General features: G+C 44.3%; 1 protein-coding gene across 3 annotated transcripts in view; it reads right to left on the bottom strand.

Annotated features, from left to right (window-relative positions):
• The window catches only part of LOC125015739 (A disintegrin and metalloproteinase with thrombospondin motifs 16), a 49,775-nt gene that overhangs the window by 1,859 nt on the left and 24,559 nt on the right, over positions 1-23,357 (bottom strand). For all 3 annotated transcript variants that reach the window (XM_047597668.1, XM_047597669.1, XM_047597670.1), the window contains 14 exons: positions 22,741-22,894; positions 19,491-19,586; positions 16,826-16,974; positions 14,969-15,141; positions 14,731-14,861; positions 14,360-14,483; positions 13,964-14,208; positions 13,719-13,860; positions 12,344-12,470; positions 2,704-2,908; positions 1,081-1,275; positions 928-984; positions 279-491; positions 15-162 (listed from right to left, as the gene is read on the bottom strand). In XM_047597668.1, the coding sequence (XP_047453624.1) occupies positions 15-162; positions 279-491; positions 928-984; positions 1,081-1,275; positions 2,704-2,908; positions 12,344-12,470; positions 13,719-13,860; positions 13,964-14,208; positions 14,360-14,483; positions 14,731-14,861; positions 14,969-15,141; positions 16,826-16,974; positions 19,491-19,586; positions 22,741-22,894 (2,159 nt within the window). The remainder of the gene's footprint in view (positions 1-14; positions 163-278; positions 492-927; positions 985-1,080; positions 1,276-2,703; positions 2,909-12,343; positions 12,471-13,718; positions 13,861-13,963; positions 14,209-14,359; positions 14,484-14,730; positions 14,862-14,968; positions 15,142-16,825; positions 16,975-19,490; positions 19,587-22,740; positions 22,895-23,357) is intronic.

Below are 23,357 nucleotides of genomic sequence, written 5' to 3'. Positions count from 1 at the left end.
AAGAGATGATGTACCTTTCTTCTCGGGCTGTGGGCAGAAGTTGGTGTTGCAGGCCTGCGACATGGCCGGTTTGAGGTGAAGGGTGCAACCTGGAGAAGGTTTCCCCTGGACCAGACACTGCACCGCCCGGGCCTGCACCCCCCCTCCACATGTCACCGTGCACTGTACAGGACGAGGAAGTAACAAGGCCTCGATGGTGAATCATAAGCGGCAAATTCAAAAATTTTATGCACCTAGCGTGTTTGTGTTGCGCAACCCTGCCTGCTACGTTAACTCACCTGAGACCAAGGAGATAAGTGCCATTCGGGTCGAGACGAAGGGAGGGGCTGAGGCGGCGGATACGTGCGGTGATGCGCCCTCCACCGGTGGACTGGTGGGGTCGTGCGGACCGGACACTCGGCCAGGATGCAGGGCCTCTGGAGCTCCACCGTGGGCTTGGGGACGTGGTGGCACTTCTTGGCTGCGAGCTCTCTGTACTTCCCTGCGGTGTCCTTTATTAGGAAAACCAGAAATACCACGAGAGCTATAAGACAGGGGTCTTCAATGTTTTTCAGGCCAAGGAACCTCAAACTGATGGAACTATATGTGTTCTATATTAAACTTGGCCTAGTGCACATTATAACTTATTATCATCCTGCATTCAGTATTAAGCTACTCACAACAATAACACAGGTTCTGTATCGCTGAATGAGTCAAGTGTTGACTGAAAGAAAATGTCTTCTGCCTCCAATGTGTATGTAAAGAAACATTTAAAAAAATATATATAAAAATATGTAATCAACCAAAGATTTTTCAACCCCCCATGCTTGTTGAAGATTGCTATAAGACATTGTGACACCTTCAACAATTTTTTACAGTGTAATTCAAGATATCCAGTCGAAGAAAAACTAAATATAATATATAGAGAACTATGTTCAGGATACACACCTTCTCTGCACACTTTATGAAACGCGCTTGATGGCCACGGCCGCAAGTCACCGAGCACTGGACGTGGAACGGAGAAGAGAAAGAGAGAGCTTATTAACGTGCTGCACAACTACTCCCTTATTCATTTAGATTCTATGCCAGCCTTTGAATTACCTCCTGCCACGTAGAGACAAACCACTGGACCTTGCGTTGTTTCTGGCAGCGCTTCAGGAAGCAGGACTCCTGACCGGCAGGTTTCGGCAAACCCGCACACAAGCTGTCTGCCAGCGTCTGCGTCTGAGCGCCAGGGTTGGTGCTCGTGCACAGCACAGTCCTCTTCTTCACGCCGTTGCCGCACTTACGTGAGCACTGCAGGATGAAGAGAGAGATGCTCGTGATATTTGATATTTAATGCTTTGAAGAAAACTTTGTCTTCGTAAATGATAGATCATCTTGTGCGACTCCAGTCTCAGAGTCCCAGGGACATGTTGAGAAAATACATTTAGGTTAAAAACAAAATAAACAGAAGAAGTAGGAAGATGAGAGTGTCCCCTGAAGTTTTCTCTTTTCACGAGTGAAAATGACTGATTTAATGTCATTGTATCCCAGACTTATAGAAATAAAATTCTATAAATTCTACATATAGAGATATTGATGGCGTCTAACTGACTTGAATATAAATTGACAAACTGAGATACTGAGTTTGGAATAAATAATTAAATAAATAAGTGAATAAAAGTTTGATTTTGTAAATTTGGGGAATTTTGGATGCTATTTTTTTCTATCTATTTGTCTTCCAGGTTCAAATACTCATAACAGTTACTTTGAAAAATGTCACAAATGAATAACACTAACAGAGACAGAGGGAAAGTTCAACAGATACATGAAGTGTGCTCGGGGTCTCTGTGAACCCGAATGTTGTCCAAAATCTTCCAACACCAAGTCAAGGCCTCGATTTTTCATTATTTAATATAACACTGAACCAGTATTGGCTCAATTGTTCAAGTATATTTTCCGTAGTCGTACTTTAAGACTTCCTTCCTTCCAATGGAAGAAAAGATTTATCGAGATGAATTTAAACACAATTCATTACATGACATGAACATTGTCACAGTTTAAAGATCTTATCAAGTCAACTATGCACAGAATTGGAATAGCCTCAATATCCATACTCTACACACAATGGCTTACTGTGCTTTACTCCCTTAATAATTCCTTTGAGGCAACCTAACAAGTTCCCCAAAGTTTCATTCTAACACTAGACACACATCTCATGGCGCAGTCCCAGTCGAAACTCTTGAAAGCGTTTCACTACATCCAATAAACTCTGGGCTGTGACGCACTACAATGTGCCACAGGTCGCCAGAGAGGAAGTAAACCGGACACCGTTTGTGCCATGCAGGTCGGGATGTTTGGGGCGGAATGGCAGCTAAAGACGTTTAACAACGAGACAAGTCACCACACACAATGTGAAAGGGACTGGAGAGCGAAAAAAAAAAAAAACAAGAGGTCTCAGTGGGCACATTCATACTTTAAAGCCACTGAGATCACTGTCGTAAAACGCGGCGAAGCCATCAAAGCCGGGGGACCACTTAGCAACACAATGTGCAGGGCTCTTTAAGTGGATGGTGAGTGTGAAGTGTTGCTTCCTCCTGTGAATTGAAGCTTTGTAGTACGTGAATACGCGTTTACTCACTTACATCAGTTTAAACACACTGAAAAGGATCACAGGTCATGGATGGTTCTCAGTTACTCAGGACACGGTATATCTACTACCTATCATCAGTAAATGCTTACCTGTGACCATGGCCCTGCCGTCCACACCGGCGGACAGCTGTGCGTGTTGCAGGCCTGCCTCCTGGCTGGGGCGGGCCGGGAACAGCGAGAGTCGGCCAGGTCGTCTGCGCCGGTCTGGCTGGTTTTCTGGACGCACTGGACCTGCCGCGTCTGCTCCCCTCCTCCGCAGCTCCGGCCGCACGCCCCCCACTCCCCTGCAGACCAGCTGGGACAACACAACACAACACAAGCCCGCTGAGTCAACACGCACAGCTCCTCGATCACTTAGTCTGCAGGGATTCACAAGTGGCAACGAGATAACGCAAGAGCAAGCGGATGAGAGAGACGTCTTGCGTTAGATCCGAGCCACTTGTCCTCTCCCGCTGCAGATGTTTCAAAATAAAAGTACCCGTGAACTTATATCGTGTAGATTATTAATAGATTAAAAGAAGCATTATAATGTTACAGGCCCCATGTGCTGCTGACATCAGCCACACTGGAGAGCTGCACGCCTAACTCTACAGGGTGTCAGGCGCTTGTTCACGGACGACTGGCTTCAGAGCAAGTCCGAACAGCCAAAACACCCGGCTTTAAAACTGTAACTCAAGCCTCGCCGCTAAATTTTAAACCCCCTGCTTGCCCAAACCCGGCCCTCATCACCACTAAAACTAAACATCACCACATATTTCTTTTATAATTACCTCCATTTGTACCCAACACTCCAAACACAAATAATAATCGGCAGTCTCAGGATATATAATAAACACCCTTAAATTAATAGGCCTCACTTTGGGACAGTTTATGTTATATATATATATATTTTTTTCTTATTTTTTTTTTCCAACACCATCGCCTAATCTCCAGCGTTCCCCCCCTTCCCTTAAAGCCTGGTTGCATCTCTTCCAAGTGACCCCAAACTCGAGGTGCCTGAAGCTCAATCCCTCATCAGGCACTCTGTCATCTTCCCTCTAACCTCACCCCGACGCAGCCACCCGACCTCCTAACATCCACCCCAAACAGCGCCAAAAAATTGCTGTCAGCACGTTGAGCTGTTTATATTAACAATCTAAACTTTATTTGCAGTAACATGGTGCAACGCTCGCTCGGAACGCCGCGCGGGACGGACGAGAAGAGAAAAAGCTTTAAAGGGCATTAAACACGCGCTGCAGAATCTAAATAAATATCGTGGGAGAAAGTCCATCTGGCCTCGTACGCGGCGCGGCTCGTCGGGGAAGAAGATACAAACCGTGTCATCATCAAAGGACGGTCTGAGAGAGGAAGGCGGAGATGAAAGTTTCCATTAGGTCGTTTATTTTAGGCGGCTAACTGAGCAATCAACACGTGCACGCGCCGCGCTGACGTGATATTTATCGGGCGAAGAAATAGGAGCCGATGCTTCGCGGTGTCATGATGTAAATGCAAGAAGAAGAGCTGCAGCCACAACGTGTCCTTTCAAGAGCCGAGATATATTAGCGCGCATCTGCGTTTGTCCAAATGCGCAGGATTTCTGCGAACCTGGCGCGCAAGTCGACACATTATATCATGGCTTGATTACATAGGAAAATTTACCAACTCGACTCCGCATGACGTTATATTTGCACACTTAATGACACATTGTTTTGGCTCTTTGAATCTACTTCATTACGTCTCAGACGTCGCTGTCTGCGTGGAAGAGTAAATATAGCCATCTGACCTGCAGCGGCTGAAATATTTTAATGTGGCGGACGCCAAAGAGAGCTTTAATTTGCAACGATACTTTAGCCAAAGATTTATCGCTGTAGTGACTTCACTGGAATGGCCGCTGGCATAATGCGGGCTACTCATTAATGCCGGCCCCCTTGTGATCTTTCAGTAAGTGTGGCTGTAGGAGGAGCAAGCATCACACTCTCTGGACAGAAGCGCAAGAGATTCGGTGTCCTGCGGTCAGCGTGTCGGATGGCCTTTGTGGTCGACGTGACTCTGTCTGCATGCACCCCAGGAGCATCAAATAACCTCCGACCAGTGTTTACGGCTCCGTGTGTGTGCGCTTTCACGTGTGTGTACATGCTTATATCAGTGGTCGCCTGCGCTGTTAGACCGAATGATATCAGGCTCTAAATATGAGGGGGCATCGGAAACCCTTTTCCATGATGTAGTTCCTGCTCGGGCCAACTCGCTGGGTGCAGACGCAGCAAAATGAAATAACTACGCGGCCTCAGAATAGTGCGACATGAAGAGATGGATTGAGGACCACAGACGGCTAGTCCAGTCGAGCACGCATGCTTTGGACGGACTAGCATGTTTTGTGTCTTTAGCTCATGGTTCATGCACAAACTTGTCAAGATAATAGATGGGAGGGGGATATATTAATGTGATAAATGGAGAAAATCTATATAATATGCATGTTTTCAGCTACAGGTTTCCAAATATATGCATGAAATCTGACCTCTGCATGTGCTACAGTGGTTGCGACAAACCACATATTTGCACGAGAATCCAAATGCATGTTAAAAAAAAAAAAAACGTGACGTTTACACTGCAATCAATAGGAAACATATAGATGATCTAATATTTTTACAATCGCACGAGAACAGCAGCTTTTACCGTTCAAATTAGCATATCGAGTCTGTTAATCTTCGCGGCGGAGTGCTGCCTTGTCCAAATTCCTCAATTATCGAAATGATCTATCAAAACACTCGAAGTCTGTTGCATATTACCGAGGTGTCGTGCCAACACATGGCTCCTCTAATGTTTACGCGCGCGTGCACGTGATCCCAAGCTGCTCCAGCTGTGAGCTAATGACGCCGATAGGCCTGAGAGATGAGTGCAAGCAAGTTGTGAGATTGCTTTACGGCCGCCATTATCGCCGCTTCCTCAGCGCAGTGTAAACACGCAAATCCATTAGTGAGTAAATGCCGATAGGAGTGGCGTGTGTAACTTTGTAAGTGGCGGGCGGACCGCGCGAGAGAACAGGTAAGAGGGAGAAAGGAAAACAAAGGCATCAGAAGGGGAACATGCCTTCACGATAACCACGAGCGTGCAGAGGAGCGGTCGGGCTGGTGCGCATGAGAGAGAGCGGGAGGACGAGGATCTGAACGTATTTATAAATGACTTTTAAAAGACGCAGACAGAGAGACGCAGACGGAGAGCGTGTCGCTGTCCCGCTCCCACAAATCCCTCCTGAGAGACTGGAAGAGCCGCGATCTGAGCGCAACTTAGACTGAGTGACAGCTATCCTTCCCTGATACCAGTTTGTGTGTGTGTGTGTGTGTGTGTGTGTGTGGTTAAGTGGGGTTGGACAGGTCACGCAGGCAAGAAGCGAGACGCCACATCAAAGCGTCCCCACCATGAGACACATGTTTACAGCCGAGCCTGAAGCCACTGACGCTTACAACAGTGTGTGAAAGGAGGGACAAGGAGGTCTCACCGCTGACCTCAATGGTTTCACCTATGCCTCTGTGTGTGTGTGTGTGTGTGTGTGTGTGTGTGTGTGTGTGTGAGGGCGACAGAGGGAAGCAGACAAAGGCCCAAACTACCCGAAAGGGTAGATCCTGGACATATGCACTCCCCACCCCCCCCTGAAACATTCCCTGATATGAGCCATTTAGCAATAAGAGCGTAATGACATTTTTCACCGTGAACATGGTATAAAAAACATAATATACAAAGTTATATGTCAATTTGTGTTCTACGAGGGCATATAATTGACAAACCTAGTTTAGATCAGTGTGTTTTGTTTCAATATACAACATTTTAGAGTGCACTAAATGCACTCTTGAAGCGGGGGATGAGGTTTTCTATAAAACTGTCATCGATTCCTTTTACTTTAACTGAGCTAAATGTAATTTGCCTTGCGGATCCCAGACCTCTTCTGCCACGTCCATTTCGAATGCCCAGAGGATTTAACGCTCCGCCTCCGGCTAGTAAATTGATCGCAGATTTATCAACTTATGACAATATTGGGGAAACTAGTAACAAATCGAGGCAAGTTCCGTTTTATTGAAATCAAAGTATCAGTAACATACGTGATTCGTTTCGTCGGTTTCTCAGCGCAGCATTAAAAATGTCATTGGTTCCACCTGTTGGACAGGTCAACATAGAGCCATCTGTAACCGTAAAGGACTCCATGCTGCCTCTTCTATCTCCTCCTTCACTTCCACCAGAGTATTGTTCAAGCCATCTTCTTCTACTGCTCCACTGGTTTCTTCAACATGCTCACAAACCAGGGAAAACTCAGGTATGTAACCACCAATCCTGCAAAGATAACAGGTCTCCCCAGACAAAACGGGGCTCAATTATAAGGCCATTACACACGATCACAAAAGCACAGGAAATAACACACCCACCTAATTGCAACTTCCCTGTGCTGCCCTCTAGGCGCAGGTATGAGACGGCTCACATTAGCAAAAGGCTGGTATGTAGTACCACACCGATCAGCCACAACATTAAAACCGCTGACAGTTAATAACATTGACCATCTGATGACAATACAATGTTCTGCTGTGAAACTTTTGGACCTGGCATTCATGTGGATGTTACTTAGAGATGTAACACGTGCCAAGATCAGACAAGGCACTCCCTCCCCAAAACACTGACGCTCCTTGATGGCAGTAGACATCCCACAGACACACACACAAAAACAGTTTAGCACAAGGTGTTGACTTGGCCTCCAAATTTCCTACATCCCAAACTGATCAGGTGTCTCTGGGATGTACTGGAACAGGCCTGATCCACACGCTACCCTCAATCCATAGGTCCCAAAGGCCCCCAATAAAAGGATTTTTTTTTTTTTTTACCAGACACCACAGGACACCCTCAGAAGGCCCATGTCCATTCTCTGATGAGTCACAACTGTCTGGGAGTACAAGGGAAAACCATGATGAATACTTCTTCTTTGCGTTTTAAGGCATTCTCTACCTACATTTTGTGTGCTACAGCTTGTCATAAATATGACAGTAACAACAAAGCGGGAAAGATGCATACATAATACACAAAGCACATTACAACACATGATGACACAATGAACCAAATACATGCCATTATTACTTCAAATGTCTGACCTAACAAAGCTCTGAAGGACATGGCCTCCTCTCTTAGGACTTTAGATATATTTCCTGTCAACACAATCACTACTCGATGTCAGTACCGCAGCATTTTCCTAGGATACCTGCTCCGCAACGGAGACACACACAAACTCAGCAAGAGGGAAACATTCCGACAGTGACACTGCTATACAGAGGGAAAAATCCCCTTCTGAGCAGCTGTTGGTCACTATAAAATATGAGATAGATGCCAGTGTAATTAAGATTCCATGATTTCAGAGTGGATTACATAATGTTGGTGCCATGCATAACACTGTAACCCTGAGAAAAAAACTTCTTGAAACAGTAGTTTTTGTCTCGAGCAGGTGCAGATTAAGAGAGAAATGACTTCATAGAAAAGAAGGGGGATTCCAAAGAAATGTAATAAGAAAAAGAGAAATGGAGCGAGTGGACTGAATATGATTGCATTGGCATTAATAAGACTGTTTTGGTCTTTAATCTAGTGCCTGCGCTGATTTTGGGGTGGGGGTCCAAAACGAATACCTGCAACTGTCTTAATGAGAGGGTGAGAAAATTTGGATCGAGGTGAAGCTTTCTAGTAAGTGGACACCACCACTGTTCCTCCGCTGCACTGTCTTCTCCCTGTTCGTGCCTGGGTGTGCGCCAGACAGCAGCTGATGGCCAGTCATTCTGCTTTGAACTATCTGCAGTCATTGTTTTTTAATCATTTTTTTTGATCGGTAGCAGTGGAGAGACGGGTGAGAGACGGGGGGACGACATTTCATAAGAAACGAAATGGAACGACTTTGCCTGCCTCAAATGTACCAGAAACAATTAGTTTTGTCCACAGATGGTTATTGTCCTCCAAGGCCCTCGCATGGATTCTTCTCATTCGACGTTGTAATTACATGTTGATAAAGTGTTACAAAAGAAACTTTAATATCCAGTTAAAATCGCGGTTAAACGGGAATCTAGTTTCAAAACACCTGGAAATGTTATTTGGATCCAGTTGGATTCTTCATGCCAAGAAACTGATTTCAGTTCACAGTCTGAGCAAGGCCCATGACTTTGTGTATGTTAAATGTGTTACACATTACATTTTACATACACCAGCATAGAGAAAGAATAAATACATCTTCAGCTGCACCACAGAATATTCCTGAGTCCTATTTTTAGAGTTCTTTCTCTTTTGCTTTCTGACTGTTCAGTGTTAAATATATATTACATTTCGCGCATTTGGCATAATTAGCAATTATTTATCATCATAAAAAGCAGAAAGCAACTGATTGCATCATAGGTACTAATTTACACTAACATGGAGGCAACAAGGCCTTATTATGTCTCCCTCTGGCAAGGTCTTTGGATGTTTAGTAATAACGAGACTTCTTAAAACATTTTTTAATGGTTTGGTTTGGCCCCGACATAACAAAGGACTTTTAAACGCAAGGGACAAAGTCACAGTTGGACGCGCAACAACGGAATTTTTTGGACGTGCACATGCAACACTGACCGAGATGAGGTCAGCGTGCCTCAGCTAAAGCCCTTTCTGCTCATAAATCAAGGAACAACTTGTCAGCAGTGTCCCCTTCATTTGCAAGAATTTGGCTGATATTTCAGACCATTGCTAAGAGCGTACGTGGGAGGACTCAGAATAGAGTCACACAGGAACTGACGCCTCAACGGCAGCTGTCAAAGGCCTCTAGATGAATTCTCTTGTTGTTCCTGGAAAGAGAGGCATCTGCACATCCCTGTAACTGTCCTGTCGAGTCGGTGCAGCAGTGGTAGCACTGGTGGGTACGTGCAACATTTGGAAAATGTTCCTTTTCATTTTACAAGCTTAGAGGCTCATAGAGTGGCCGTTGTCAGTTTTGAACTGTTATAGCACGAGAGAGTTCAGCATTTTTAAATATTTAAATCCTCTCATCAAAAAAAACAAAAAACAGAACACATTTAACTTTCATTCATTTTTTAAAATGTTGTATTATCATCATACATGTACTGGACATGTTGGACTATACCACATGACAGGAAGGCTACATATAACACCATATCTACCCTCTTTGTTACTACAAAAATGGTAGATATGTGAGAAGGAATCCAATATCATTCATTTTTACCATATGTTGCACTGGTAGCCTTCTACTCTTGCAGGAATACTGTATGCCCGAGAGATAAGGTCTGCTTGATATCTTAGAAAATACTGCCCTAACTACAAATGAGCACAGGGGAAGTAATACCTCAGCAACAGCTGTTGTAGGAATGACATCCTGTATCTCGGTTGGTTACAGATTTGACTGGTATTTAGAAATTCTGCGGCCAATAACCTGTTGCAGGCGCTGCACGCAAGTGTAACCTCAAACTCATGCAGTTATTTGCCTCTTTTATAAGTACATATTTTTCAGTGCCCCACATGTGATTGTTCAGGTTGAAAAAGTAAACTTTGTTTTTATGAAACCTTAGCGTTATTAACAAGGTCTCCAGTTCTCCCCGTCATTAAAAGGACTGCTATCCCAAGAGCGTCTTTCACTGATATGTGGTCTGGTCTGGACTTTACCCTACGTGACACTGTCCAGAGCAGTGCAGACAAGGGAGGGACCTTTCCCCTGTGTGTTTTCAGACATGTCCTGTCTGTCATCGGGTGAACCGCTCCCAGTGATGTCCACGGCATCCGATCGCATTGACTGAACTTTGATCCTCTGCCTTGGCCCTGAATGACAGTGACCAAACCAACCGACGTTTGCCAAGATCCTACAGAACCACACCCGAAAAAACCACACAACTCGTAAATGGATCTTTCTCGAACTCTGTCTGGCGTCGCCATATATCATATAGAAACGTGTGCGGCATGCAAGGTATCACCAGTGGAATGCCTGCCTGCCTGCAGCAATATGAAAGTGAGTGTGGGCTTGTGATAACGCTTCCAACTTTCCTGAGGGAAATTAAGTTTTGGATGTCTGTCTAGTTCAGCCATAGAGAAAAAAAAAAGTTCTGATGCACGAAATTTGGAAGCGAACCAACGCGTTCCAATAAGTGCATTTTCCGTTCACGATTGACGGAGCTCTAGGTGGGTCCTAATATGACCAGAGACTGTTTTGTTGAGAGCTTGGGTCCCATAGTGATGCTCCATAGTGAGTGAATAGCTTTACAATTCCTTGGCCTGCTGCATTAAGCAAACACAGAAGCTAACTATTCATGACAGTTGGTGAGGCATTACGCTGAAACGGGATGAAGACGCAGACCAAATGTCCACTGGAACTTCCCTTTCTTCCCTGCGTCGAACACACTTGCGAGTTATTTTTCATTACTAGACGGGGGAAATGTTGTCATCGCAGAACAGGTGTTTAAATGGGGTGGAAAGGGTGGAGAATACTGTCAGTCCTGCCTGACACCCTCCGCTCGTTTTATTATGAGGAGATAGTGTGGGAAGTTTGGAAGACTTGACTCAACCAATAAACAGCTCTTCTGACACTGCATGTCAAGAAATTACAGAGCAGATGTGTAGGTGCAGAAGACCAATAACAGATGGCAGTCAGGCCGTCATGAAGAAGGTGAAAAGGACAGAATGTGGAATGGTAAACGGTAAAGTCACATAATGAAAAGAGACATGAAAAGGACAAAATAGAGAGTACTAAACTGTCCACAAATAAATCTTCGGGATTGCACGATGAGCTTAAATACCTGGATATGAAACTATTTGGCAGTGGATCATTCGATCCAATTGAACAACCGAACAACTGAATAATTGACATACCATGAAGTCCAGGAGTCCAAACATCGTGCTGTGTTCCATCCAAATATGTATCAGGAAAATTTGAGGAAATGTCTGGACAGTTCAAATAGCGTTTTTAATGATGTCCAGACTGAGAGCCAGTTCAGACCGGAGCAGAGATAAATCAATGAGGTCATTGAGAAACTTTAGAAACCACAAATTATCACTGACTCTGCTTTTTGTTTTTGAGTTGAAGGAGTGGTGATATTTTAATCACATAAATCCATCCAGACATGATCCTACAGCCATGCTAGCAGCTCTCTGAAGCTACATGGTGGCGCTTTGAGCTGAGTGGTAACTTTAGCAAGCTAACATTCGTTAAAAAGAACGAAACAAAAAGTACAGCGAAGGGGAGTGACATCAGTAGGTGCGCAGGTATTTAGCTGTACAACGAAATCCAGTTGTTTATTATTTTATTGTGATATTTGCTACATGAATTCTAAACTTATGACCATCATTAAAGCCTTTGCAATGGGTTTAATTTCTGCATTCGACTACTTCTGACAAAGAATTTTTGTTCACTCTTTGCTCCGATAAATGAAAACTGATTTATAAATGACTGGGATAATTTCCCCGTTCTCTTATTTGCAGGTTAAACTCTATTTAGTGTCTTGACATCTTCTCAGTGTTGGATGGGTAAGAATTGAGAAGTCCTCAAAATCACCATAGCTGCTAGGTGACTGTATGCAATCCATCCAGTAGTTGTTGAGATACGTCACTCTTGACCAAAGTTTTGGGATAAATTACGCACACACACGATATAGCTATGCTGCTAGCATTGCCAAAAATCAGCCATGAAGAAGAAGCCTCAGATTTCATGACAGACAACAGTAATCACAGCATTGACATATGAAAATATGGAGGGTCTGACCTGGCAGGACATGGTTGGGTGTTGCAGGGTATCATTCCAGTAGCCGGTCTTGATCTGGGATTGCAGTATGACATGTTCACCTGCACTCTCAGGTCTTTGTAGCACGCTGCCTTGGTGTTCATTTGACCTGTGTGGGTGATCAATAAGTTCGGCGTCATCATCTGTTAAGGCGAATGCCATTTTAATTTTGAGTCTACTCTCTCCCATTTGACTATTGTGCAATAACAGAAAAATAAAACTGCAGGGTCATGCAGTTCTTTGTTGTCAGAAACAGCTGCCTGAGAAAAAGCCGGGATGCTATGAAATGTTTGCACATAACATGCATGCACACGAATGTACGAGAATGGAACCAACATGTTTCACTAAAACACCCTTGAGGGGGAGAAAATGTGGTCGATGGATATTTAAGCAAGTGTTTTTCACCACACCTCCCTCTGCACATGTGTCACGCAAAGAAATAATTTTGGGACAGATGTACACAAGTTTTTTATTGAAACTTTCTTAATTTTTATGGCGTTACTCTTCTCAGTTCCTAGGAAAGCAAATCGCTTTAGTTGCTGTTTGGCCTTAGGCAAGGTCAATCTACACATCCCCACTCATACAGGTCACTTAGTCAGTCACACTCTTTAATAAAGCGAGCGACCCCCAGCCCATCACGGCCTACAATCAGGACACAAAGAGGTGGACGTGGTTAGGGTGGACGGCAACAGCCCGGGTTGGGGAACTTTAACCCGCAGGGTCAATCAATTGGAATTCAACACTGGGGGCTTTGTTCACACATATGAAGCCAAGACAGCGCACGTGTGCAAATACATCTATTCACATGCGAGCACACACAAAGAGAAGTGTGTCCGTAAGCGCACACACACACACACACGCACATACACCTTTGTCCCTTCACCTCTGGCCACAAATTATCTGCTCAGGACGCTGTTGCAGAAGCTTGTGCATGTGTGCGTATACTAGTTTAATACCAGGCCTCTGGTGGGACAAAAGGCCATGGTCGCACACATGCATGTGAGCGCTTGCTTGCTGCGTGTGTGTAATAGCAGGTCTCCAGGAGAACAAGAAGAGGTCCCACCTAAACAAGAGCCTCTAATGTCCGTTCAGTAATGATGGGAACGTTCTCATCTCCATTTAACCTGCAGCCTTATTACAGGTCAGAGTGGCTGGGCTGAACTTTAGATGCCTGTCTATTGATCTACAAACTGTCCTCTTAATCTGTGGCCCAGCCCAGAGAAGGGATCTGTCCTTCATCATCAATTCAGCCAACATTTTGGACCTATTTGTATTCAAAACAAAAACTCACCAAAGGGCTTTTCTGAACAAAGAGAAGAACGTATTTTCATTTAACTTCATTCATGTTTGTTCTTACCTCCGGCACAAGTCGCTGAGCACTGGGAGCGTATTAAGGCCCATGTGTAATTGTGTTTGATGTGATTCTTCACCAGCTTCTCATCAGCTTTCTTTAAAGTATATTCCCAGCGCACACCCGGATTCCAACCCTGGAGCAATACCTAAAGGAATAATAATATGTTGATACGCATATGTGGAAGAAAACATAAGAAGTAAAGCAATGTAGTGGTAAAATGACGATCCCTGTGTTCACTGACTGCCTACCTCTATGACAAGTGTCTCATTGGTGGGGCCGGCTGATACGAGGCTCTCTGGTCTGTTATATGGTCTCTTGTACTCAAAAATGGTTCCAGCGATGGGGTGTCGGCCCGGCCAGTCAACCGTCCAGTGGCCGTTAAGGTAGTAGCGTCTCTGGCTGTCCCTCACAGCCAGGTAGGAGCTGGACGTATTCAGTTCCATCACACGGATACTCCGAGCTCCTGCTGGGATGGTCACCACCCCATAATACTCTGAAAAAGACAAAATAAAACGTTAGACAAGAACCAAAAGCTGCAAAAATCCCAATAAAAGTATCTTGGATGAAGAAACAATTGCAAAGCTTTTAAAACATTTCAAATGAAATCACCAAAACTAATAAACTGAACATTTACGGTGACATACGATTGGTGAAATGCTGCTTTGTGTACTGTCCTTTGTAGATCTTGCAGGTGGAGTTGTCTCCTTTACACACCCCACAAGCATCTGGCACAGCTGTGGAGCCCAAAACACGGTCACAGCCCACTCTCTGTGGAAGGAAAACATCGCCGCTTTTGGTGACACAGAAGATTATGTACATAGCATGCACATCATTACATCATACCAATAAACTGCAACAGTAGAAGACTACTGACATTTAGTCTGTATATGGTGACAGGTCAACAAGTGGTAGTGAGGTAAGACAAGGGTGTCTACTGATGTTCCCCTACTGCTAAATCCATTCTCAAATTCAAAGACTTGACACACTTAACACACATGATATCATCGGGTATTACCTCACACAACCCGTCAATACAGACATTAGAGCTGTCCTGTGAGCACAATGTCCCATCTTTTACTTTGCTGGCCAGCGCAAAGAAGAAATCATAGCCTTCAGCAAGGCAATAGAGCTTGCATACATCTTGATCTGGAACACAAGAAGAAAATTTGAGGTCAGGGACAACCAGCGTAAAAGCCGTCTTAATTTATTTCTTCTGAGTCATTTTGACGAATGAAAGGGGAAAACTGTCTCACCGTCCACTCTGGTGTATGGTCTCCATGTGTAGTGCCACCCCCTGAACTGTTTGCTGTTGAATTCAGCGCACTGTTGCGCTCTGTAGTCAACGGTGTTGGGGGGACAATCCTCTGTGTTACAAAGTTTGTAGGACCTGGAGGAGCCCTCGCAGAACTTCCCTCCATACGTGGGCCTGTATGGATCGATGCAAACATACAGTATGTCTTTTATAGCTTAATACTCTCATATTCAAATCCAGTTTCCTGCTTGCATGTGTGTTTCAACACAGCACGCAGGTACTGTTGGAGTGCTAGGTTTTTGCTAGCACTCCACACTCCACTTGGTCTCCACTCCACTCTGCAGACCAAGTGGAATTAGCATTTGGTCTGCAGAGGGAGCAAAATTCAAGCTGCTACTTCATTGTCTACCCCTGACTAATACACGACTGTACTTCCCTCCATACTTGGCCCTGTGTGAGTGAGTCTCTGTGAAGGCTTCTCCAATCACAGGTGTTTATCCCGGGGCTATTTTCCTAAAAAAAATCTCTTCCATGGGACAATTACACCTTCCATGAGCTCTCCAATCACAATGTCACTTATCTCGGCCTCGTTATCAGGTTCTTTCCTCTCATATCTCCGCATTTCATCTTTTCGCTCTCTGAATCCCCTCTCTGTCGTCTCGCCTCACTCCCTCTTCTCTGCTTCACTTCCCTCGTCTGCCTTTGTCTTCCCAACCCTCCTCCACCACCACCGCCACACTTCCCCTCTGTCTCTTTCTTTCTCTTGCTCTTTCTTCTCATCACTCCCTGGCTAATTTAGCTCGCCACTTGTCAGGATCTTGGCATGACGTGATAAAGAAAAGGTCCGGGGCATTTGCGATAGGGCCCCTGACAGTGCAAATAACCCAGAGTGACTGATGAGTCGGGGACGAAGTGAGCAAATAGATAAGTGATGAGGCGACACACTCATGTGAAAAAACTTCTCGTCTTAATATACTCTTGGCTTCCTAGCATTATCTCCGTACCAAAACACAATGACTTGACACATATTCTGTGCAAACTACAAGAAATGGCAAAAGATTTTACGAGGTAAGGAAGAACAAAGCAACCTGCCAGTGGACAAATTAGTCTGCTGACATATGAAGACATCTTTTTACACATGAAATATGCAGTTTTCCAGCACCCTGCCCCACCCAAGGCCAGAAAGTGGCAGTAATGCAGAAGCTTTTAGAACAATGTACTGTTTAGTGGCGACACTGAAACAACAACAAGCATGGATGTGATTCGAGCCGGGCTGCTGCTGATGGTGATTTACTGCTCTGGAAAATGGGCCATTGAGTCAAGGCTGGAAAAGAAACAAGCGGTAGTAAAATAGCGGATTCAAAACCCCAGAAATGCTTGACATAAAGCAAGCAAAAAAGTTTTTATCAGCTACTCAGGAGACAGATGGATAAGTTCTCACACCATCAGGCCCGAATTGCTGCGAGCACTCAACCAATCAGAAATTGTAAGCACAAGAAAGCCCCGCCCCCAATTCATGAACTTGGACAAAAGTGACTTTTTGTGGGCTATAATAATTTCTCTGTAACTTAATTTATACTCTGGTACCTACTATGGTATTGCAGTTACTAACTCCAAAGGTTCCTGGTCCCTGGAAAAAGTTCACTTGGATGAAATAAAATTTTCTTTCTGAACAAGCGTTAGATGGGAAGTTTTGCGCATTTCACGCATCTGCATTGTGACTGGATACAAGGGCACCGTAAAGAGCTACCCATGCTAGTCTTGGTATCAGTTTTCCAAGAGTTGTTAGTAGATTTTCCATGTTTATGATGTTCCTGTCTTTCTGAACAATCCCTGCAGTACCTGTGCCGTTCTCTACCTGGGGTTGTTGCACTGTCTCTCCCGGTAGGTGACCCCGCTCTCGCAGCTCCGAGAGCAGGCCGACCAGGACGACCACTCCGACCAGTGGCCTTGCTGAGGCCTCGGGCCCTCGTCTCCTTGCTTCACGCACTGGCCCCGGCGACACCACTGACAGGAAGGCAAGAGGAACAACGAACATGAGTCAGAAAGACTACCACAACTTTTATCCTCTCAATCGATCAAGAGCCGAAATGGCAGCGTGAACTCCATTCAAACTCCAGTCGCGCTGCGCTTCGGATAGTTTCGGCCTTGAACTGTCATCGGATGGAATTAACAGAGCTTAGCCAAACACAACAGAAATGTGGAAAAATAGCGTCGTGCCCTGACAAAGATAATCTCCAAGACTAAAATAACACTGCGCACATACTACTGTTTTGTACCTTAACCAATGCATTTGTATTCCAGCTTTGCCTTATTCCAAATTTTTTACTTTATAAAAGATGCGTGTGTGTGTGTGGAGACGGGTGTTACCAGCAATTCCCACATAAATTGGGATTGTATTATTTCTTCCCTGATGAAAACAGAAAACATTAAACCAAAGAATAAATATCAGCCAAAAGAGAAGAGTGACATAATTTGACCGGTTTCCATTGAAAATCTACTGGAAGGGTGGAGTACCTGGCTTTTTGTGACTTACTTATTTTCACTTCTCCACGTATTCTACTTTTGTACTACACATTTGTTTTCCACATGTTATCAACATTTTTTCAAAAAGGTCAAAGTTGTTATTATTACTATTCTGGCTGCTGATGGCCTGACGAGCGTGCGGAGAGTCGCTTCTTTTTGCCCTGCAGAGACGAGCTTCACTGGGGTGCACAATTACCTCCTTGGGATCGGGAACAATCGCGGCTGCCAAATGTGTTCCATGACGCAACCAGGAAAGACATTAGAGGAATATTAAACTAAATGATGTGAATATTGTTTTTTAGCCTACACCGCGATGATGGAACATCCTACAGGGCAAATATGCCTCACACTCCACAATCAAGTATGCCTTGAAGTATGCCTCAAAAAGACTGAGTCATTAACCAACCAATGACAGGCTCTCGTAATGCGAGAAGACTTTATAAATTTTCACTCCGTTAGAGCAACATTATGTCACAAGCTGTTTCCTGGTGCGGTATTAAACTGGTTCTGTACATGTCAAGATGACATCAGTCACACTGTGATCTCAGGAACCCTTGCTAACGCACACAGTGCACATGCAACACGCTCTGCATGAGCACCGACAGGAATGGGGGTTATATGTTCAGCTGTTCTTCTTCCCGCCGTGCGTTCATGCCTGCACTCGAGCCCACCGACGCACACACACGCGGCTCCAGATAATCTCATGGTCCTTGACTAAGAACTAGAACAGCTGATTTCCCCCTCAGTTTTCCCCCTGCGGCTGAGTGCCACGGATTCCTGTGCGAGCCTGTCATTGTTTGCGTTCAGTAATTGCTCCGCAGAGGCAGAGGGGCGAGATTAAACCATCAAGTTCAATATATTGAGAAGCAAATGTCGATGAGGGGCTGTCAGGGGAGCCGTGCTAAGAACGAGAGCGGGCCTTGGGGGCACTAGAATCCTCTCGAAGGAAGAAAAGGAAGAAACAAAGAATAAATAAAGAGCACAGATTGCTTTTTGGCCCTGACCCCGATGGCATATTTCTGCCACATCAGCAACAAACCGATTGCAGCTGCTCCCTGAGCTGGAATAACGTAAGGAGCGTGTGGCACTTCTATCGAAAAGATAGATTTTACTCAAACAAATGAACTAAAGCACATCTAAATTTATTTATTTAGCTTGCAAGGGAGTTCTACAGTTTGCACTTTGCACAAGGACTCTGTAGAATAAACTGTCAAAAGAAGTACATCGTCACTCCTTTCAAGAGTTTTGTCTTGCAATAAGGTTTGCTACTTGTGATGCTACTTGTGTAAGAGTATTGGTTTAGCCTGCACAGTGACTTGTTCTCTCATGAGGTTTACTGACTCAGACGTCTGTGGTATCCCCTGGCGTAGGAATGTGTTTGTCTGTGCACGAGATGTCTGTTTTTACAAGCGCTTCCTCTACTATATTAAATGTTACACGGTTGATAAGCAGAGCGCTGTCAGAAAAAATTGACCCGTGAAAATGAAAATTGATTGCGAAACGGAATTTCGAACACAGCTCGAGTGGAGGATTTTTTCTTGTTCGACTTCTCCGCCTGAGGTCTTTTCCTTTCTTTGTCCGTGAAAAAGAAAGAAATGTTTGTCAGAGACTGATTTTAAGAACTTTTATTTGTGGTTATTTTGTAAGTCGTTGCCACGGAGCGGAGCACTAACAAAACAAAGTTTTCTCAAAGGCGCAAATCGTTTTATCTCTTGTGGCTGAAGTGGAATGGTTATCTTAACGATGATGTGCTTAGAGGGTATGTTATTTTCAAAAAAGCATGATTAGTGATACTCTGAAGAGGGTGGTATCTGGCTATGACTACTTGAATTTCCTCTGAGGCGAGGGATAAAAAAAAAAGTCGGTGGTTCCCGTGGCACTCATGTGATGCCGTTCTCGAGGTGACAAAGCTCATGAGTGTATCACCGGCTTCTTTTTACCTCACACACATGCGCATGCACACACACACAAAAAAAAAAAAACACATGTCAAGTCACCATATCTGGGCCACAGGCAGAGCCTTCAGCTGCTGGCATGAATTTGGTCTCACACTTCCTCCCAACGCGGTGGCACCACAGAGCCTTGCAGATATCCTGTAACAAAATTGGAGAAAGATCATCACCAGCTTTACACATTTTCTAGCTCTGAATTTCAGTAACTGGATGATGAGGATCCTCCTCACAACAGCTGTAAACAAAGCCAGTAAGGGGAAGAGCGATAAATTATGATAACTTTGTTATTCTGCCCTCTGAGGGCCATTAAACTATAGGGATGGAAATTGAAACCGAGATCGTCTGACTAATGATCTTCTGGCGAGCTGTCAGCGGGCAGCAGTCATGAATCTCCAAAATATTTATGCTTCAGTAGCTAGGATAACAACAAAGACAAGGAAAATGCACAAAAATCTGGTCCAGCTGGTCTGCATACATTATTTCTGTTGCGGAGACCATACGTAATTCTTTATCTTTCCACAATTTGCTGCTCACAGAAAAATTAAGATTAAGACAAAGCATTTACCAAATGCACATGATGTCATGGCTGTGCTTCTCCGCAGAGGTCTAAAAACATTCAGAAGGGAGCACCGGGTGGTTTCCCCGCTCGCATTGCCTGAGAAACGCAGCCTGCTTCTTTTTAACATGTCCACTCTGTTGCTATCTGAATGACTATATCAGATTTTGACAACCCGGCGAAGACGCTGACAGGCACCTCAGCCTCAGCTTGTTGCTGCCAAGAGCCACCATGGAATTCATCCCAAGGCCTATTTGTCCAGCTGTTTTGCTTGCTGAAGCATTTTGTAAAAATGGGAGAAAGAGGGTTCGCGATGGAAAGAGTCTGGAGACGGACAGACAGAGAGACAGGGAAACAGAACGATAGGGAGAGATGATGGACAGAGTGTGACAGAACCAGAGAAAGAAATAAAGAAAATACCTATACGGATTATTTCACCTTTTCCTGGGGTAACTCATCTATTCCTAACCACGCACGCCATGGAGAGTATCATTTGACTCCTCCAGTGACACCTTGTCTCGACAACACCTGTCAAAGGTTTCATGGAATATGAATTCCTCACACAGTGAACAGCACCGCAGAGGCCGATTCTTTATGAGGAACAAGTGTCTGGAAAGACGGTGAGCTTGATGACTGCTCAGGGATTTTAGGGTCCTTTGCACCTTGATGCTACCAGGTGCACAAGCTTATACGACATGGGTGTTTGGATGTTCAGAAAATCACGGGACTGGATCAAAAATATACTGTGTCTGGTTAACTGAAATAGACACTTTGTTTTGTACTTGGTTTAGTCAGGGCTCCAGAGACACACGCATTTCAATATGTTCACACACTGTTACGCCACACATGACACTGCTCACGCCACAAAATGATAAAAGTCGCTGCACATAGACTTCAAAAGAGATTAGTAATCTATGAAGGAAGGCTGCTCTGCTTCAAAATATATCAGCGAGCAATCAGTCAATCAAAAAATATCAGCGGCCAATAAGCCAATCAGAAAATAGTATTTGTCGTTGCTAGGTGAATTAGGAGTGCCCTAACCTCGCCTTCCACAAGTAAGCGAAAATGTGCACTCGTCAAAGAAAAAAAAGATCTGGTAATCACTTCATCACTTAATTTATCATTATTATAAGTGTTTTACAATGGTTGCTTATTACAGTCCAGGAACTATGCAGGACATTTGCTTATGAATTATGGTAGATTATCTGATTCTTGTATAGTATTGAGCTACTATTTTTGGATACGATTATTGGTATCGTTTTCTGTTTTATATTGAAAGGATTCCTTTTCATCGTTTACTTCCTGTCTTTGTCTGCCTCTGTGTACCCCTCATTAGTCTCACCTGTGTCTCATTGTCCCATTAGCCCCTTCGATGAGGTTCAAGTTCATGGGTTCTTTGGACGTGTTGGTGAGTCAATATGTTGTAATTCGCTGGCATGGAAGAATATTTACATCCTTTTGTTAGGCTTTTGCATTTCTGGTCGTTAGCTTGCTAAATTGTTAGCCAAACTTATGTTTGATGTTACTTTTTGGAGGCCAGGCCCTTAGTGTACACAACTTTCCATGTTGTAACCACAAGTAACATTTGAAGGCAGTAATGGTCCTGTTTCTGGCTCTGTAGTTTGTCTGTTTTCCTATTTTTTTCCTTCTTGTTGTCCAACAGTTTACCTGCCTACCTTGTGCATCTATTGTGTCGCCTTGATTTCTCAATGAACTTAACATTCTTAGCATTTATTATGACCGTATTAACTGACCAACAGGCTAGCAGTCTGCTACCAACTGGCAACCAACAAGAGCAACTTAAGTTTAAGTTGAGTCGTTAAGTTGGGCCCACGACACCTAAAAAAGACCCAACAGTGAGTTCCTGGAGTGTCCTGGAGTCACCTCCCTCCATGTTGCACAAAGTCAAAAATGACTTTCAACCACAGAGAGATTAGCTTAGCCCTTTTTACTGCTATCCACCAAAATACACAATTGTATCGGCCAGGTGTCCGAGCTGCCGCTCTCCCCGGAAGGGAAGGGGTGGGATGAGGATACAAACCCTAGTTAAGGGTAGCAGAGTAAGGTTACAAACACAGGTGAGGGTAGGTGATGGAGTTTGAGGACACAGGTCTGAACCACGTCCCGTACACCCAAACGAATCACAACCGTGTATTTTGTTACGCCCCAGTAACTTTTGACCTCTTATCCTGTCTCACGTTCTGCGTGTCCTTTGATCTAAAAATCTTATTTTGATTATTATCTTTATAGGGAAAGAGCAAATAGTTCAGGTGGGGAACTACATCTGAATGCATAAGGGTTCATTTAAAACACCATCACGGTGTCATTAAACATTAAAATCTAACTAAAATCTATCTGGCAGGGTATCTGAAGTAAGCAGACAATGGGAGAGCAACAAGGAGAGATTCCCATTGGCAGTGCTCCAGTGTATATTTAGTCATTGGTCCCAGTTAGTATTTCATGGGCAGCACTATGGCTCTCATGGTTTGTTTTGTGTGTGTGTGTGTATTTTGTCAGAGACCAATAGCATGTGTGTATGGCATGTAAACCTAATCAGTTTCTCTCTTCCTTTCTCTTCCCTTTTTTCCCCCTCTCTACCTCATTCATCTCATCCCACTCTCGAATTCTTTCTGTTTTTCCTCAGACACAATACATCTGGCTTAAAATAGCAGAATTTTAATGTGTTTAATTTATTTTAATGCGAATATAATAGCATAATTAAATCAAAATTAACTTTACCTTCTTAAAATCGAGGGTGCAGAGTTTGGCCTTCTCCCCAAACTGCCATTTGCACTGTGTGTCAGCATCGTACAGCTCGCCAGGAAGCTTCTCGGGGTAGCGATACTCCTTGACTGCCCTGGGTTCATCTGATAGGCACAGAGCCTGGGCAGAACTGCAGGATGGGAGAAGAGGGATGACGGTCATGAAAAGAGGAGATAAGGAGAGGGGGGGGGGGGAAAGAGCGGACGCAAGACGTGGACGATTGAGGAAGAGAACAAAACTGTACATTCTTATAAACAGTCAAACGGACGCGTGTTTGAAGCCGGAGCCAGCATGTAAAGTAGCTGGTGTGCGCAGTGCGCGACAGAAATTCCACACCGCCGAGCTTCACCCCACATGCTCCATTGTTCCCAACATTGTGACAACTGCAAAAGTGTTGCCGCGGTAACATAACAAGTCGCCGAACTCAGGACCTGAGAGTAATGGTTTTAATGCATCACACACTCAATTATGACTGCCTCCTTGCCCATATCACTCGTATCCTAACACCAGCGGGGGGTTTCCAGCGTTAACTGATATCACTGGTTACTATACGGAGTTGTTTTACAGCTTAAACACTGCAGTCAGGGGAATAT

The sequence above is a fragment of the Mugil cephalus genome, chromosome 11, assembly GCF_022458985.1.
Source record: "Mugil cephalus isolate CIBA_MC_2020 chromosome 11, CIBA_Mcephalus_1.1, whole genome shotgun sequence".
Classification (NCBI taxonomy): Eukaryota; Metazoa; Chordata; class Actinopteri; order Mugiliformes; family Mugilidae; genus Mugil; species Mugil cephalus.
Note: the sequence above shows the minus strand (reverse complement) of the source record. Positions and strands in the feature narration are given on the sequence as shown.